The 15,320-nt window shown below is 28.9% G+C and overlaps 2 protein-coding genes across 2 annotated transcripts; one reads left to right on the forward strand and one right to left on the reverse strand.

The window, feature by feature from the left end:
• Positions 1 to 2,820: 2,820 nt before the first annotated feature.
• On the forward strand, positions 2,821 to 3,594 carry HO133_001593 (uncharacterized protein; the record flags this gene model as incomplete). The annotated part of the gene is made up of 1 exon (XM_037292523.1): positions 2,821 to 3,594. The coding sequence occupies one exon, from the start codon at positions 2,821 to 2,823 to the stop codon at positions 3,592 to 3,594; it is 774 nt and encodes a 257-aa protein (XP_037151062.1).
• Positions 3,595 to 3,930: 336 nt separating this feature from the next.
• On the reverse strand, positions 3,931 to 5,660 carry HO133_001594 (uncharacterized protein; the record flags this gene model as incomplete). Its single annotated transcript, XM_037292524.1, has 3 exons — positions 3,931 to 4,926; positions 4,980 to 5,366; positions 5,409 to 5,660. 3 exons carry the CDS (start codon positions 5,658 to 5,660, stop codon positions 3,931 to 3,933), a joined length of 1,635 nt encoding a protein of 544 aa, XP_037151063.1.
• Between the last annotated feature and the right edge of the window lie 9,660 nt (positions 5,661 to 15,320).

The following is a 15,320-nucleotide window of genomic DNA, read 5'->3' on the forward strand; positions in this document are numbered from 1 at the left end:
CGGAGAATACTACGAAGAATATTACGAAGAATACTACGAAGAATACTACGGAGAATACTACGGAGAAATTAAGCGATAATAAGACTATTATTATTAAGAATATAACTTAACTCTTTAAGATTTCACGTTATATACTCTCTACGATTTTATATTAAATTATTACTTAATAAGCGAAAAATATTATTATAACTTATTTTCTTATCTCTATTATATTAATATAATATATTATTATAATAATATTATAAGAGAAGAATCTACTACGATAATTATAGTTAATTAAATCTCTATAGAAGAAATATTAAATAATATATATTTAGATAAATTAAAATTATTCGATATCTTACTCTAATAGCTATTTTATTATTCGAAAGATTTTACTACGATAGAAGATAATATAAAATTTATATCACTAATTAATATATTATCTTTATTTCTTTTCGATATTTCGATACTCTTTCTCTATTTTTTATAAATAATTATTATAAATTAATTCTTTATATTTAATATACCTTTCTAATTAAATCTTAGCGCGCCTCTCTTTATATATATTAGTATATATAATAGAATAAGATAGAGCTAAACTAGAAAACCTTGAATTTGTATATACAGTCAATTATTAATTCGTTAGGTCTACGCTTTTTAGTTAGATACCGCGGGTAAATAAATTAGCGTCCGTAATTATTAAAAAAATAGGTATATATTATTAACATATAGAAAAACTTTTTTATTTTCTATTAACTTTTTGAGATTTTTTTTTTAAATTATAGAACGAAATGTAGGCTTTTAGATAAGAAAAGAAATTCTAAATTTAGTCTTATAATTATTAAACCGCAAGGAATTCAAATATCGCTCACCAAAGTTCGCTCGACAGCCGGATCAAAAAACAGGTATACATTATTTGATTTTAGAATAACTTTTTTATTTTCTATTAAAATTTTAGAATTTTTTGTTTAAACTATAGAGTATAATGTGGGCTTTCAGATAAAAAAAGAATTACTAAATTTAGTCTTATAGATATTTAAAGGTAACGAATTCAGATATCGCTCATCAAAGATCGCTCATCAAAATTTACTCGATAGCCCCGATCAAAAAAAAATGGTTATGAATTTAATTCATAGGATATAGATTAAAAACGCATAATAAGCGATTAGAGTTCGATTTGACTTAGGGCTAGGGCTAAAATTCGATTTAACTTAGAAAAATCTAACTTCATGAATTTAATTTATGGGCCTTTACTTGTTAGACTATAATATAAGTTGGATCCATAGCTCCATCCTACATGATCGCGCAATGCATATCTCCACATTTGATATCAACATGCGATGATACCAGTTGGCTCGAACAGCAGGACTCGATGCCGAACGCATGTGTCGAGTTGATTGCATACTGTATGGTTGTATATGTTGTATTCTAGCTTGACCATGCATAGTAAAATTTAGCGTATTCAAAAACGTCTGGAATGCTTGGCACCGGAGATCTTTCACACCACACACCCAAATTCGTACTGTAGCATAGAAATCTCTTCGTAAAATTATTTAAATTAAGTAGCTATAACTACTTGCCAAGGCTTTTAATAGAAATAAAGAAAATATATAATCTTCGCCAAAGTAGAAGTACTATGGGAAACAGGTATAGCGATTAAGAGGCTAAGGAATATATTAAGACTTTAGTATAACTTTTTTTTTTCTTATCTAAGACCTATACTAACGATAGCAGTGTTATTAAATGATTTTACGGAGAGATTTCTATGCTACAGTTCGAATTTGGGTGTGTGGTGTGAAAGATCTCAGACGTTTTTGAATACGCTAAATCTGGCACTGTCAAAACCCTTAAGCGGAGTTAACCTTCATCTGCATCTGTGCTGCTCAAAGATGGAGCGCAGATCGGTACCCTTTGAGTACGCTTGACTTCGTGCACTTTACATCCAGGCACTGTATAGAACCAGCCTTTTTTGTATTGTAAGCCCCGCTAGACGTAAAGTACTTTACTGATACCCCGGTGGCTAGTGTCCAAGATCCTGTCGATTAAAATGCAGCTTTTCTTTGTGTACTAGATGAAAGGCAAATGCTATTCTCCATGTTTCTTAGTTGAGCGTGGTGTACAATGAGGCTCAGACGGGATTTGACCGTGTCAATTCTCTACGCCGTCTATGTTATTACCGAACCGGTCGATATACGCTCCGAGTATGCGGTTAAAGACTCTCACCCTGTACCAGATGGCTGGAGTTACGTGTGCAAGGCACCACCTGACCACGTGATTGAGCTTCATATCGCATTGAGGCAAGCCCACTTCGACATTTTGGAGAAGCGCCTCTAAGAAGGTAAGCCTTCGGAAATCAGCGTCTTTGTGACGAATTCACCAGGTACTCTAATGTTCTTGTCATGACACCCAGTCTCCGACCCTGCCCACCGACGATATGGAAGACATCTCCCCATCGCCGAAATCAACAGCCTTACCAAACCACGAGATGAAACCCTGGAGCATATCCATCAATGGCTCTCAGATCACGGTGTTGACGAGAGAAGTTTCATGGAAAGCGCAGCACAGGACTGGATTACGCTCCGATTGCCTGTCTCCAGCATAGAACGATTGCTCCAAACAGAATACTCGACATACCGGTGCGAACATCATGGTTCTGTTGCAGTCCGTGCGCCAACATGGTCATTACCACAGCACTTGCATGAACACATTGACAGTATACAACCTACCAACTCATTCCTTCAGGCCTCCTCGCCATCGAAGACCCTCTCCAAGCTACCTTTGCCCCAAGTCGGTGAGAGGCTACTTCAGTGAGGTTAGAACGATAGAAATCATCCTAATATGACTATTGTCAACGAGAGTGCAGAGGAGGTATCCGCGGATACTCTTCACTCCATGAACGTGGCCAACAGGCCCGCAAACTTGACCGTGAGTCAAGCATATAACGCCAGCGCGGTTGATCCGGTCTGTGATCGGGTGCTTTATGGTCTCCTGGCCTATAAACCCCAAGCCGCAGGTCGGATTAAAATGGCGTTGACCAACTACCTCGGCCAATTCAACAACCAAACAGACCTCGACCTCTATCTTCAAACGTACCGACCAGATGCAACCGGCCCCGCAAGCAATTGCACAAACGTGAACATAGCCGGCGGTATCAATAAGCAATCCCACGCCACGCCAGACGAGCTCAGTGCAGGGCTGGGCCGCGAAGGAAACCTAGATGTCCAAATCATGATGGGCATCGCCTACCCAACGCCCCTGATCACATACAGCACTGGGGAGTCCCTCCCTCCGTTTCATCCCGACCTCTTCACGCCGACCAACACCAACGAGCCCTTCCTCACCTGGCTGCATTACATGCTCGCCCTAGCCGATCTCCCCCAAGTCATCAGCACCTCCTACGGCGACATCGAGCACACCGTCCCGCCCGCCTACGCCCAACGTGTCTGCGAGGCCTTTGCCCAGTTCGGCGCCCGCGGCGTCACCCTCATCCACGGCTCCGGCGACACCGGCGTTGGCCGCGCCGGGACCTGCCTCTCCAACGACGCCTCCCCCGAAGTTCAAGGAGCTGGCTTTGCGGTCGCGTTTCCGGACTCAGCGGCCGTGGTATTATAGGGGCTGGGATTGAGGTCGTTATACCTGAATGTAGTCATCGACCGTAGTACTACCATCGACGTTGTCGACTGGTTCGAGACCTATCCGTAAGAACATGCATTAACAGCACGCTGTCGTTTCCGAGGGTCATGGCGCCCAAGAGCTGATATAGACCCAAGTGTATAGCTCGAATCGTGTGAGATAACGAGCAACAAGTGTCATTGGCAACAACTGGAGCTGGGCGTGTACAGAAGCCGTGTCAAGCTACGAAGTACTCCTCCAGTCACGTAACATCATCGGCTTTGCATCTATCGTATCTAGTCTCCCAATGACGACACCATCGCCAATTCCCAGCCGCTACCACTGCGCCTTCCCTTTAGCCCTCAACTTGGAGCCGAATTTCCAGAGCAGTAGAGGTGCCGGTACGCCAATCATCAACGACAGGAAGCCCAGCAAGCTGTTGCCCCATCCATACCCGAGAGCTTGATACATGCCCGGCGCAAAGATTGGGAAGGCAAAAGCGGTGATACTACGCAAGAACTGGCTCGCGGCCGTGGCGGAGGATGTGTACTTGGGGAACGAATCGAGGACGTAGGCCTGCATGGCCTGCGTGCCCAGGATGATACCGGCGGCAAAGATGGCGACCCCAATGTCTGTGAGTACCCAATACGCCTTCAGCTCACCGGCCCATCCATACCAAAACAGTCCAATGGGGATGAGCAGGCTGCCGGGGATCATCATGGGCACGCGGTATTCCGGAGCGGTGACGCCGCTGGCCCTGTTTTTCAGGTGCGCCCAGATACGGTCAGTGACCCGTGCTCCAATCTGTGCGGCTATTGTGTTGCCAATGGCGAGGGCGATGTAGTTGAGGCCGGACTGCGAGACCGTCTGGCCGTAGCGTTGGGTCCACAGCTCGGCGAAGGTGGAGAACATGATGTAGTTGATGCCGAAGTTGTAAGCCATGAAGACGGACATGACTTGAAGCGTAGGCTGAGTGAGCAGGAGTCGCATCGGCCGCGTCAGGGTAATTCTGAGTTTTTGCCAAAGAGTCTGGGTTGAGCGCTCGTGTTGCGCATATTGATCATGTTCACCGGACTTGCGTACTGCCTTCGCTTTGCGGGCAAGGATGATGGCCGCATACGGTTCCTTGAACAGAAAGAATCCAGTGATGGTGATTAGACCACTGAAAATGGAAACAATCCAGAATAACCATCGCCAACCAATCTTCTCTGTTATCACCCCTCCAATGATGGGACCTATCGCAGTGCCGAGTAGTGGTATGAATGTTGATATTGCTAGGGAGTGCCCTCTCTGCTCGGGTCTCCAGCAGTCTGCGAGAACAGGATTTGTGACCTGTTAGTATTCAGTAACCGAGCACAAAGCGTAGAGGGATTCTACTGCCGTACCGCAAACTCCGCACTTGCTCCTATACCCGCCAAGAAGCGAGCAGCAATCATTGTAGCGTTGTTCTGAGCGAAGCCACAGACCGTGTTGAAGATGATATAGAACGTGCCAGACAACAACCAGACAGGCCGTCGGCCGTAGATCTCTGTGGATGGGGCAAGCAAGAGGGGACCGAATGCATATGCGAGTACGTAAATGGAGAGAGCTAGGTTTGCTGCCGCCATGTCTAGCCTAAGATCATTGCCGATGGTAGAGAGTGCTGGGGCCATCATCGTCCCTGACATGAGAGTTACGAGTCCGCTCATGGAGCACAATAACGTGACTGCCCATTTCTCGCGATTGGGCCAATTCAGTGGGTTGAGAGGATCATCTGGACCATCGAACGTTATCTAGTCCGGAATTTTAGCATTGCAATACTATAAGATATATACATCGAAGATTATCCATGCCTCTGCAGTTACGTCTGACTGCTCTTCTAGATCCTGCGGCCTGTCCAAGTCATCCTTTTCCTTCCAGTCTCCGTCTTTGTCTGAAACCCGCAAATCTCCAACTTTCTGGGGCTCTTGGTTGATTTTACCGGCCTGAAGCTCTGGAGCTACCTCTGGCGATGCCAGCGTCATAATGTCACCCGCTGTGCGCGGAGTCGAAGGGTTTCTAGGAAGTTTATGGATGTTCCCAACCATGTCCGAAACGGAAAGATCGACAAACAGTGCGGAGAGACTCAGCAGTCAAGATGTACTGTAATAGTGGTGACGTCGTGCGACATGTGGAGCTCGGCGGGTGCGAAGCTGCAGTCGGGAATACGACTGATTGTAGGCACTTTAACTATTCATCATTATGAGCCCCACAAACCAGACGTTAAAATGGCAGCATTAATCAATAAGCTAATCAAATGGTGGTGCTACAATAGAACATATAACTCATCTTAGCGCCTTGTGGGTACAGTGCTCACCCGTGCTCCGGATAAGGAAGGTGTTGTTTGTAGCTTTGTAATTCTGGTCGGGATCACCGTGTAAACTAAGGTAGTTGCAATACCGTTAGCGGTAGTATGTTCTACTGCTATATCACTTAGCCGTAATATGAATCTGGAGCTAAATTAGTTGGTGCTATTTACCACCGCTACTTGATTTCCTCACGACTACTCGTATGTGTCTCGGTCATTATGGCGAGTACATCTCCTCAACATTCAACACTAAGATGGGTTCGGTAGAGCGAAAACCATTACAATATAGTAAGCCATCAAGCTATCCCTCCTCCTGTTTGAGCGTAAGTTCTGCTGGGGCTATCGGCCCTTGACTCTGCAGGAAACTTCCTGTGGAAGTGTCGGACAATGACATGGCAGTTTGTCATGATCACAAGATGATGGTGAGACTAGAGGAGTGCCCCGGCAACTTTCATGCATCTGGGTTTCCAAGGATGCTCGAATGAAACTTCCCCTGGGAACAAGTGGTCATGTTTTATTTTGGAGATTATCAGATTTTGGTTGCGATGCTGCCCAGGCTCAGCACTCGTCTGCTTTTATTTCCCAACAGATCTTTGCGTGTAGTTCTTTTCCGAAACGCGAGAAAAAAAACACGAGTCTCACGTAGCAAGAAGCCATCACGACCGAATGCTTCCCATTATTGTTGTGCATAGCATATTCTCTTTCGGTCTCGCACTGGCCCGTTGACAAGGCAAGGTTAGAGGTGAGACTTAGTGGTGGCTTTCACAGTGTGAGAGAATTCGAGAATATGACATTGCATATCCTAGCATGCTTCGGTCCCTGTTTCTACACTCCAAGCTTGACTCTGTACCTTACTGCTACTACCGTCTTTCCGTAGAGGCGGCGTGCCATCTTCTGTCATGCCTTGTCATTCTGTCACCATGGTTGATTGTTGCCAGGACCTTTTCGTATCAAAAGTACACCTTCACCTAGAAAGAAGGAGGTCCACTTTCTTTAATTTCGGTCTTCAGACCATTGGCTGCAGAGTAGAGAACACGCTAGATCGCACCATTGCACCGTCGATCAGTCTTATCCCATTGACAAGGCATATCTTGGTCTGCTGAGCCTAAGGCAGAAAAATTGTATATAAAGAAGCTCAAGATCTTCGTTTCAACAGTATCCAGACTCAGAATACTTCAGTCCATCTCAAGCATCAACTTTCTTCATCTCCGCTCAGCATCATACAAGTCTTCACTCAACCTGAGACGACTCCTGCAACGCAACAATGCATCAGTCCACGCTCATCAGCCTCCTGCCGCTCCTTGCGGCCTTGAGCGTTGCGGCGCCAACGGCCAGGGGCGCTATCTCTCCGCTTGCTCGACGAGCTGATGCTGACTCAGCCTCTGTCTACACCGTGGACAAGGTTGGACGTCACTTCCCCGTGTCTCGATGACTGCTAACAGTCCAGCGTTCCGATGCCGATAGTGCCAGCGTCTATGTGGTAGACAAGGTGCGCCACACAAGCCTCTCCCCTCAGTGTCCTCGCTCATGAACATTACAGCCCTCCGATGCCGACACCGCCTCTGTTTACACGGTGGACAATTTATTAAATTTCTATTAATTTACTTTTAAATAGACTTTTAAATCTTTTTTTTAATACTCTAGAATACTATACAAGATAAAGATTACGATATATTTTATATAATAATTCTAATATCTAATAACGAGTAAAGGCCTATAAATTAAATTCATATTTTTTTTTTAATTAGGGCTATCGAGTAAGTAGATATTCGTATATATTCGAAAGTATCTGATATCTGATAATACCCGATTTAAAATCCGATAAGTCCGACGCAATATCAAAATATGTGCATTGTTTTTAATTTTACTATATATCTATCTGAATAAGACGTTATACTATATCGAGACTCTATAGTATAATAGAATATTATAAAAAATAGTCTACTTATTTTTGAAGATACGAAGAGAGATAGAAGTCTAGTTAAGAAAAAGGCTACTATATCTCTTACACTAGGCCTACTAATATTATTAACGCTTATTCTATCACAGTAATAATAGTAAGGTAAAGAAAGATCTACTTTATAATAGTGACGGGCCTTAGTAAACATCTGCAAATCTAAAAAGTGAATTTCCGTACGATTTCCGCCGGGTCCGTATTATAAGTACGATTTAGTCTATTTAGTAGACTTTATCTATATCTAACTCTTTTTATTAATTTAATAATTAAATATAGTAAACTTCGCGTTTAGTAAGTTAAGATAGTATTTATTTAGATTAATTAGATTTTAAAGCGATTATAAGCTATTAATTTAATAGTATATATCTAAAAATTCGAGGGACTATATATAAAATAGATTTTTTAGATTATTTAAGTTAGATAATATTATTAATAATAATAATATCTATTAAAAGTTTAATTCGACTAATTAAATATATATTAGAAAGATTTTTAAGATTATTCGAGTTAAATAGTATTATTAATTATAATAATATTTATAAAAATTCTAGATTAGCTAGTCTCGCTAATAATATTAATATTTATAGCGTATTTAAATTAGATAATATTATTAATTATAATAACGTCTCTAGAGTATTTAATTCGAATTAAATTTAATATCTCTAGATATCTAATAAAAGTTATTAATTTAAGATTTATTACAATATCTTATTATAATATTAATAATATTTATAATCTCTAAAATATAGATTTTTAAATAATTAGAATTTTAAGCGCTATAGCGATATTTAATTCTTTATTAATTTTTATTTAATTCGCCTAATAGATAAAGAGACTAACTCTCTCTATTTTATTTACTACGCTATATATTCTTTATATTTTTCCTTCTTATTTAATATAACTTTATTAATTTATAAATATTTATTCTCTTTATAAGTTATCTCTTTTTTTATTTACTATAATAAAGCTATAAATAATATATTAAAGTTTAATCTTTTTTATTTATTCTCTCTACTTATTAAGACGCGAAGTATTTATATTTTAAATTTAAAGAGATTTAAGTTTTAATTATTATTTATTAAATCGATTTCTTTTTATTTAATTATTTTATATATTAATTATTTCTTAATAATTTATAAGATTCTCTTATTATCTTTAAATAGATTTAAATCTAATCTCTTAAATAATTTAATATTAGCGAATCTTAATATAACTTCTCTTAAGACGCTTATAAAGTCTAATTTCTTAGTAATATTATTTAGCAAATTTTTATATAAATTATTTAATTTAGAGAATCTCTATATCTTTCTTATTAATTTAAAATATATCTTTAAAATATATTATCGTAATATATAATATATAATAAGTCTTTTCTATTATTTTATATCTCTTTAGAACTTTTTAATATACTTATATATTTCTAAAAAGTATTATAATTATATAAGTAGTAAAATAATAATAAAAAGCTTATCTTTAACTTTCTTATTATTTTATCTTTTAATATAAAAATATTTAGAATTATAATTCTTTAGATTATAATAAAAAGTAATTATTATAAGAATTATAATATTATTAAATAAGAATAATTAAAGATACTTACTTCTTTATCTAAATTTAAGAGATACTCTCTTATTATAGAAGAAAATTTTATATAATAATATAATTATTAATTAGAATAAAAAGTATTTTTTATTTTAAAGACTATTAGCTAAAAAAATTAATTAATTTAAATTTTATAAAATATATTATATTCTATCTATTTTATAGATCTTAATATATAAATTAAAGATCGACTAATAAGTCGCTAATTATCGTCTTTAGATCTTTAAGCGATAATATTATATAAATCTTAAAATAAGATTAAATAATATCTTAAATTTTCTTTATTAGAATTAAATAAAAATTATCTATATAGTTAAAAAGTTATATTCTTATTAGAAAGAGCTTAAAGTATTAATAATAATAATTAATTAAGAATATTAATATCTTTCTTATCTCGAAACTTATAAATTAATTATTAATACTTTATATAAATTAAGTATTCTTATAAAATTATTATCTCTAATCTCTTTATATTCTAATTATTATTTAATTAAATATATTAATATAATACTTTAATTAAAAATTTAACTTTTAAAAATTTAGATATTTAAGATTTTTATTAATTATAATTATTATAAATAAGATAACTCTTATTATTTTAAATATATTAAGATACTCTTTCTTAATATTATAATCGCGTTTTTTTAATTATATTAAATTATTCTAAAGCGCGATTTAATAATTATCTTTATTTAAATTATCTTATAAAATATAATCTATATATCTTTCTTTATTCTAATCTATTAATAATATATAATTTAATATTATTAGAGATATTAATAAAGCTTTAAATTTTTTTATTTTATTTAATAGATATATTAGCGAAAAGCTTAAACGAGCTATATATTAATAATACGACTTTAATATAATAATATCTAATAACTCTATTTAGCGTAATACTTTTTAATATTAAATTATTTATAATAATTTAATTATTATTCTATTATATTTAGAATATATATTTATTTTTATATTAAAGCTTTATATAAAGTATTCTAGCTTTATTATTATAAAGGCGATTTCTCTTAATAGATTATTTTTTATCTTAATTTAGTATATATTTATTAATCTAGATATTTAATTATATAATATATTCTTATTTTATCTTATTAATTCTAATTCTTTATCGCTAATAAGAATTATTTTAAATTCTATAATTTATATTAGCTAGTTTATATCGATATTATTTAATTCTAAAACTAATTAACTAGTAATTAATATTATTACTCTTTATTCTAGATTTAATAATTTTAATATTTAATCGAGATTTAAATAAGAGTTTTTTTATTATTTTCTATTAAGATATTAATTTAATAGAAGATATAGATTAAATAAGAATATATCGAGTTTATAACTTTATCTTTATCTTTAATTTTAGAAAAAAGATCTTTTTTAATATTTATAATAGTATATAAAATTAAGAGAATATTATTAATATTAAGAGAAGCTTTATTATATATAATAATTATAATTATTAATAATTTCTTTATCTTCTATAGACTAATAAAATTATTTAAAAATTTATTATCGTTATAATTAGATATTATATATATATTTTTCTTAAGCTTATATATTCTATAGCGTTTAAATAATTTAGAATCTATCTATCTATATTCTTTAATATATCTTTTTCTCTTATTAATCTTTTTTATTTTACTCGCTTTCTATTAATATATAATTAATAATATCTTCGCGAATAAATAGATTATAATTTATATTTTTTATCTCTTTAACTTTCTTCTCTCTTCTAATATTTTTAATTCTCTTTATTATTATTCTCTTTTTTATATTTTATTTTAAAGTTTTTATAATCTCTATAATTTAAATATAATAAACTTATTTAATAGAATATAAAGTATTATAAATCTTTTATTATTATTAAAAATTAGAATAAAATTAATATTAAATATTAAAAACGATAATAAATAAAATATAAAAGTAAATATATTTAAATAAATAAAAAAATAAAAGAGTAAAGAAAAGTTATTAATTTAAAAAGGGGAATTATTAATTAATACGTTTTTAATTTATTTAAATTAAAGCGCGTTAAATCTCTATTTAAATTCGATTATCTATTTAACTTAAATATTCTATTTAAACTAAATAATATTTTTATTAATAATCTCTATTTAAATTAAATAAATTTTTTATTAATAATTAACGTTAAGTTAATTATTATTTATTATTAAATATTATTACTCTAATTATACTTCTCTATTTACTTTCTTATTCTTAAATATTTTTTTATAAATAATATCTATTTTAATATATATAATTATAGATTTTTTAATATAAATATTTATTAATAATAATTATTTTAATATATTAATAATATATTTTATTTTCTAGATAACGTTATATATAAAGTTATAATTTATATAATTATTAATAATAATATTATTATAGACTTTATAACTATTAAAAATAATATATAATTCTTTTTAATAATTTAAAGCTATTTTATATATAATAATATATTTCTATTATAATTAATATTATCTTTTTATAATCTCTATTAATAGAATATAGAGATTAAATATTAGCTTTAACGTCTTTTATATTATTTCTCTCTATTTAATAAAGATTATATATTTTTTCTAATTAAAGTTTATTAAAATATAATCTATAAAGAAAACTTATATTAATAAATTTTCTAGAAGTTATTTAAGTTTAATATTATTAAATAACGCGAGACGTTAATTATATTAAAGATAAAGATCTTATATTATATAAAGTATAAAAAGATATTTAGAGAAAGTAAAGATTATAGATTATTTTAATAAGATAGATTTTTTATATTATAGAATTTCTTAAAATTAATTAAATTTTAGAGAATATAATAATTATAATATAAATATCTAATTATTTTTTATATATATATATATTATAACTTTAAATTCTTTTATTAATAGCGAGAATAATTAATTTAAACTATTATATTACTTTATATATTTCTCTTAATATCTTTATTATCTTTTTCTTTTTTTAAAATAAATAATCTCTTTATATATTAGTAATAATAGATATATATAAAAAATAAATATTTATTTATTTAATATTCTTTAATTATAAAGAATATAGAATTCTAATCTCGCTTATATATCGATAATATAATTATCTTAAACTTTTAAAAATAATTAATCTTAATATCTTTATTATTAATATAATATATAATTCGATCTATTATAATATTATATACTTTATCTTCTTTTAATATATTTATAAATATATTAAAATTAATATTATTTATTATAATATGAATTAATATCTAGATCTTAATAATATTAAAAAATAATATTAATATATTAATTATAATCTTTTTTAAATATATATAGAAACTAGCTTAATTAAAGATATATAATTATAATATAAAATCGATATTATTAATAGAGATAGATTATTTATTTTATTATTTATATTTATAAGTTTATATATATATATAATTAATTTTTATAATTATATCTAATTTGTAATTATTTAATTATTCTCTTAAAATATTAAATATAAAGACTTTTAAAAAGATATTCTTTAATTATTTAAAGATCTTATTAAGCTTTATTTAATTATAAAGAATATTAAACGCGCTCTTAATTAGATATCTTTTTTTTATCTTTTATTTTAAAAAAAAGCGAATCTTTTTATAATTAGACTCTTTTATTATTAAGCTATATAAGATAATTAATATTATTTAAATTTTTAAATTAATATTAATATAGAATAATTTAGATAAAATAGATAAAGATAATATAACGCTAATTTATAAAGATTTATATTTTATATCTAAAATTAATTAAATTATAGAATTTTAAAAGAAGTAAAATAATTCTAGAGAAGAATATATTAAAAAGAATATTATAGAATTAATAAAGATTTTAATTTAGAAATAGATTTTATAGATTAACCTTTATTTAATAAACTCTATTATATTATTTATTCTATCTATTTAGAAAATTAATTAATAATTAAATTAAATAATCGAAATTGAATAATATAATACGAAGTCGAATTATACTATATATTATTTAGATATTTAAAATATCTATTTAAAAATAATATATATCTTTTTTAATTCCTCTATCTATTATATATCTAAATTATCTTATCTTTTACTTTTTTATCTATATTATTATTCTTATATTTATTATAAATATTAACTCTTAAATTAAATATCTTTTATTTAATCTTTTTATTTAGAATCTTCTTATTTAGATCTTATAAGTTATTTAATATTAAATTATAATTATATATTAAAATAGTATAGAAGCTTTAGAATAATTAAGTATACTTATAAATAGCGTATCTAAAAAGATAATATAGTATTATTATATATTTAAAAATAAATTATCTCTCTTTATATATTTTTATTTAAAATCTTATTATTAAGACTTTTTAAATTATCTAATATTAAATAATAATTATATATTTTTTTATTTTTCTATAATAGTTATATTACTCTTTTATCTATTTAAATATTTTATTATTTCTTCTAATTAATATCTAGATTAATAAAGCGAAAGACTCTTATTAGCGTTATATTTATATTTATAAAACGCTTAATTAAAATAAAAAAGCGAGATTTATTATTATTCTTAAAAGATTATATTATTAAATTATCGCGATTTTTAAATTAAATAATTAAAGAGTATTAGAGAGTTTTATTATTTAAATACTCTTATTTAAATTATTATAAGTTTATTAATATTATTTAAGATTAATAAAATAGAAAAAAAGATTATATTAAAGCGATAATTAGATTAATTATAAAAGAATTTATAAATATTATTAGCTTTTTAAAATATTTATAAATATTTTTATTAAGAGTATTAATTAGTTATTTTAATATAATAAATTTAAAAATATTTTTTATTAAATTATATAGATAGTAATTATATATACTATCTTATAAATATTATAATTATTTCTTCTTTATATTATCTAGCTTAGAAGATTAATTACTATTATTTAAATTTATAATAATTTTTATTATTATAATATTTAATATTAATTAGCTTTAATTAATATATCTTAGAAAATTTAAAAATATTAGAAATAATAGTTATAGCGTATAGTTTATAAGTTTTATTAAAATATAATTTATATATAAATTTAGATAGATTATACTCTTAACTCTAGATCTTATTATATTATATAAAATATTTAATTTTAATTTAATCTTAAATAATCTAATTAGTATTTTAAAGAATTTTTTTCTAATTATTATTTAATAAATAGATAATCTTTTTTATTTTATAAGATAAAAGCTTTATAAGTAAAGCGTTATTATTAATAATTCTTAATTTTATTATTTATTTAATTATTAGTTTATCTAGAATTATCTATATTTTATTAATATTTCTTTTTAACTTCTTATTCGATAAAGCGCGTAAATAAAACTTTATATTTTTTATATACTTTTTAATATTATAATATTTCTTCTCTATTATCTTAAATAAAACAATATTTATCTTTTATTATAATTACTTAATTAATAAAATTATTATTATTATATTAATAAAGAATATAATTTATAATATAATTAAATATCTATAAATAAATAATAAATAATACTTAAATTTCTTCGCTATTCTATTATAATATATTTATTTCTTTTTATTTAAATTTTATATATAAGCGAGATCTTTAATAATAATTTTAGATTACTTTATTTTATAAATAATAATTAATATAGATATTAAAAAGATATTTAATTTTATATTATAATACTTATTAATATAAATTTATTTAATAGCGAAGTTATATATAAATAAGCTCTTTATTTTAATTTAAATATAATTTTTATAAAATTTAAATATTATTAAGATTAAGAATCTCTTTTATTTA

The sequence above is a fragment of the Letharia lupina genome (assembly GCF_014066315.1).
Source record: "Letharia lupina isolate WasteWater1 chromosome Unknown contig_13, whole genome shotgun sequence".
NCBI lineage: Eukaryota > Fungi > Ascomycota > Lecanoromycetes > Lecanorales > Parmeliaceae > Letharia > Letharia lupina.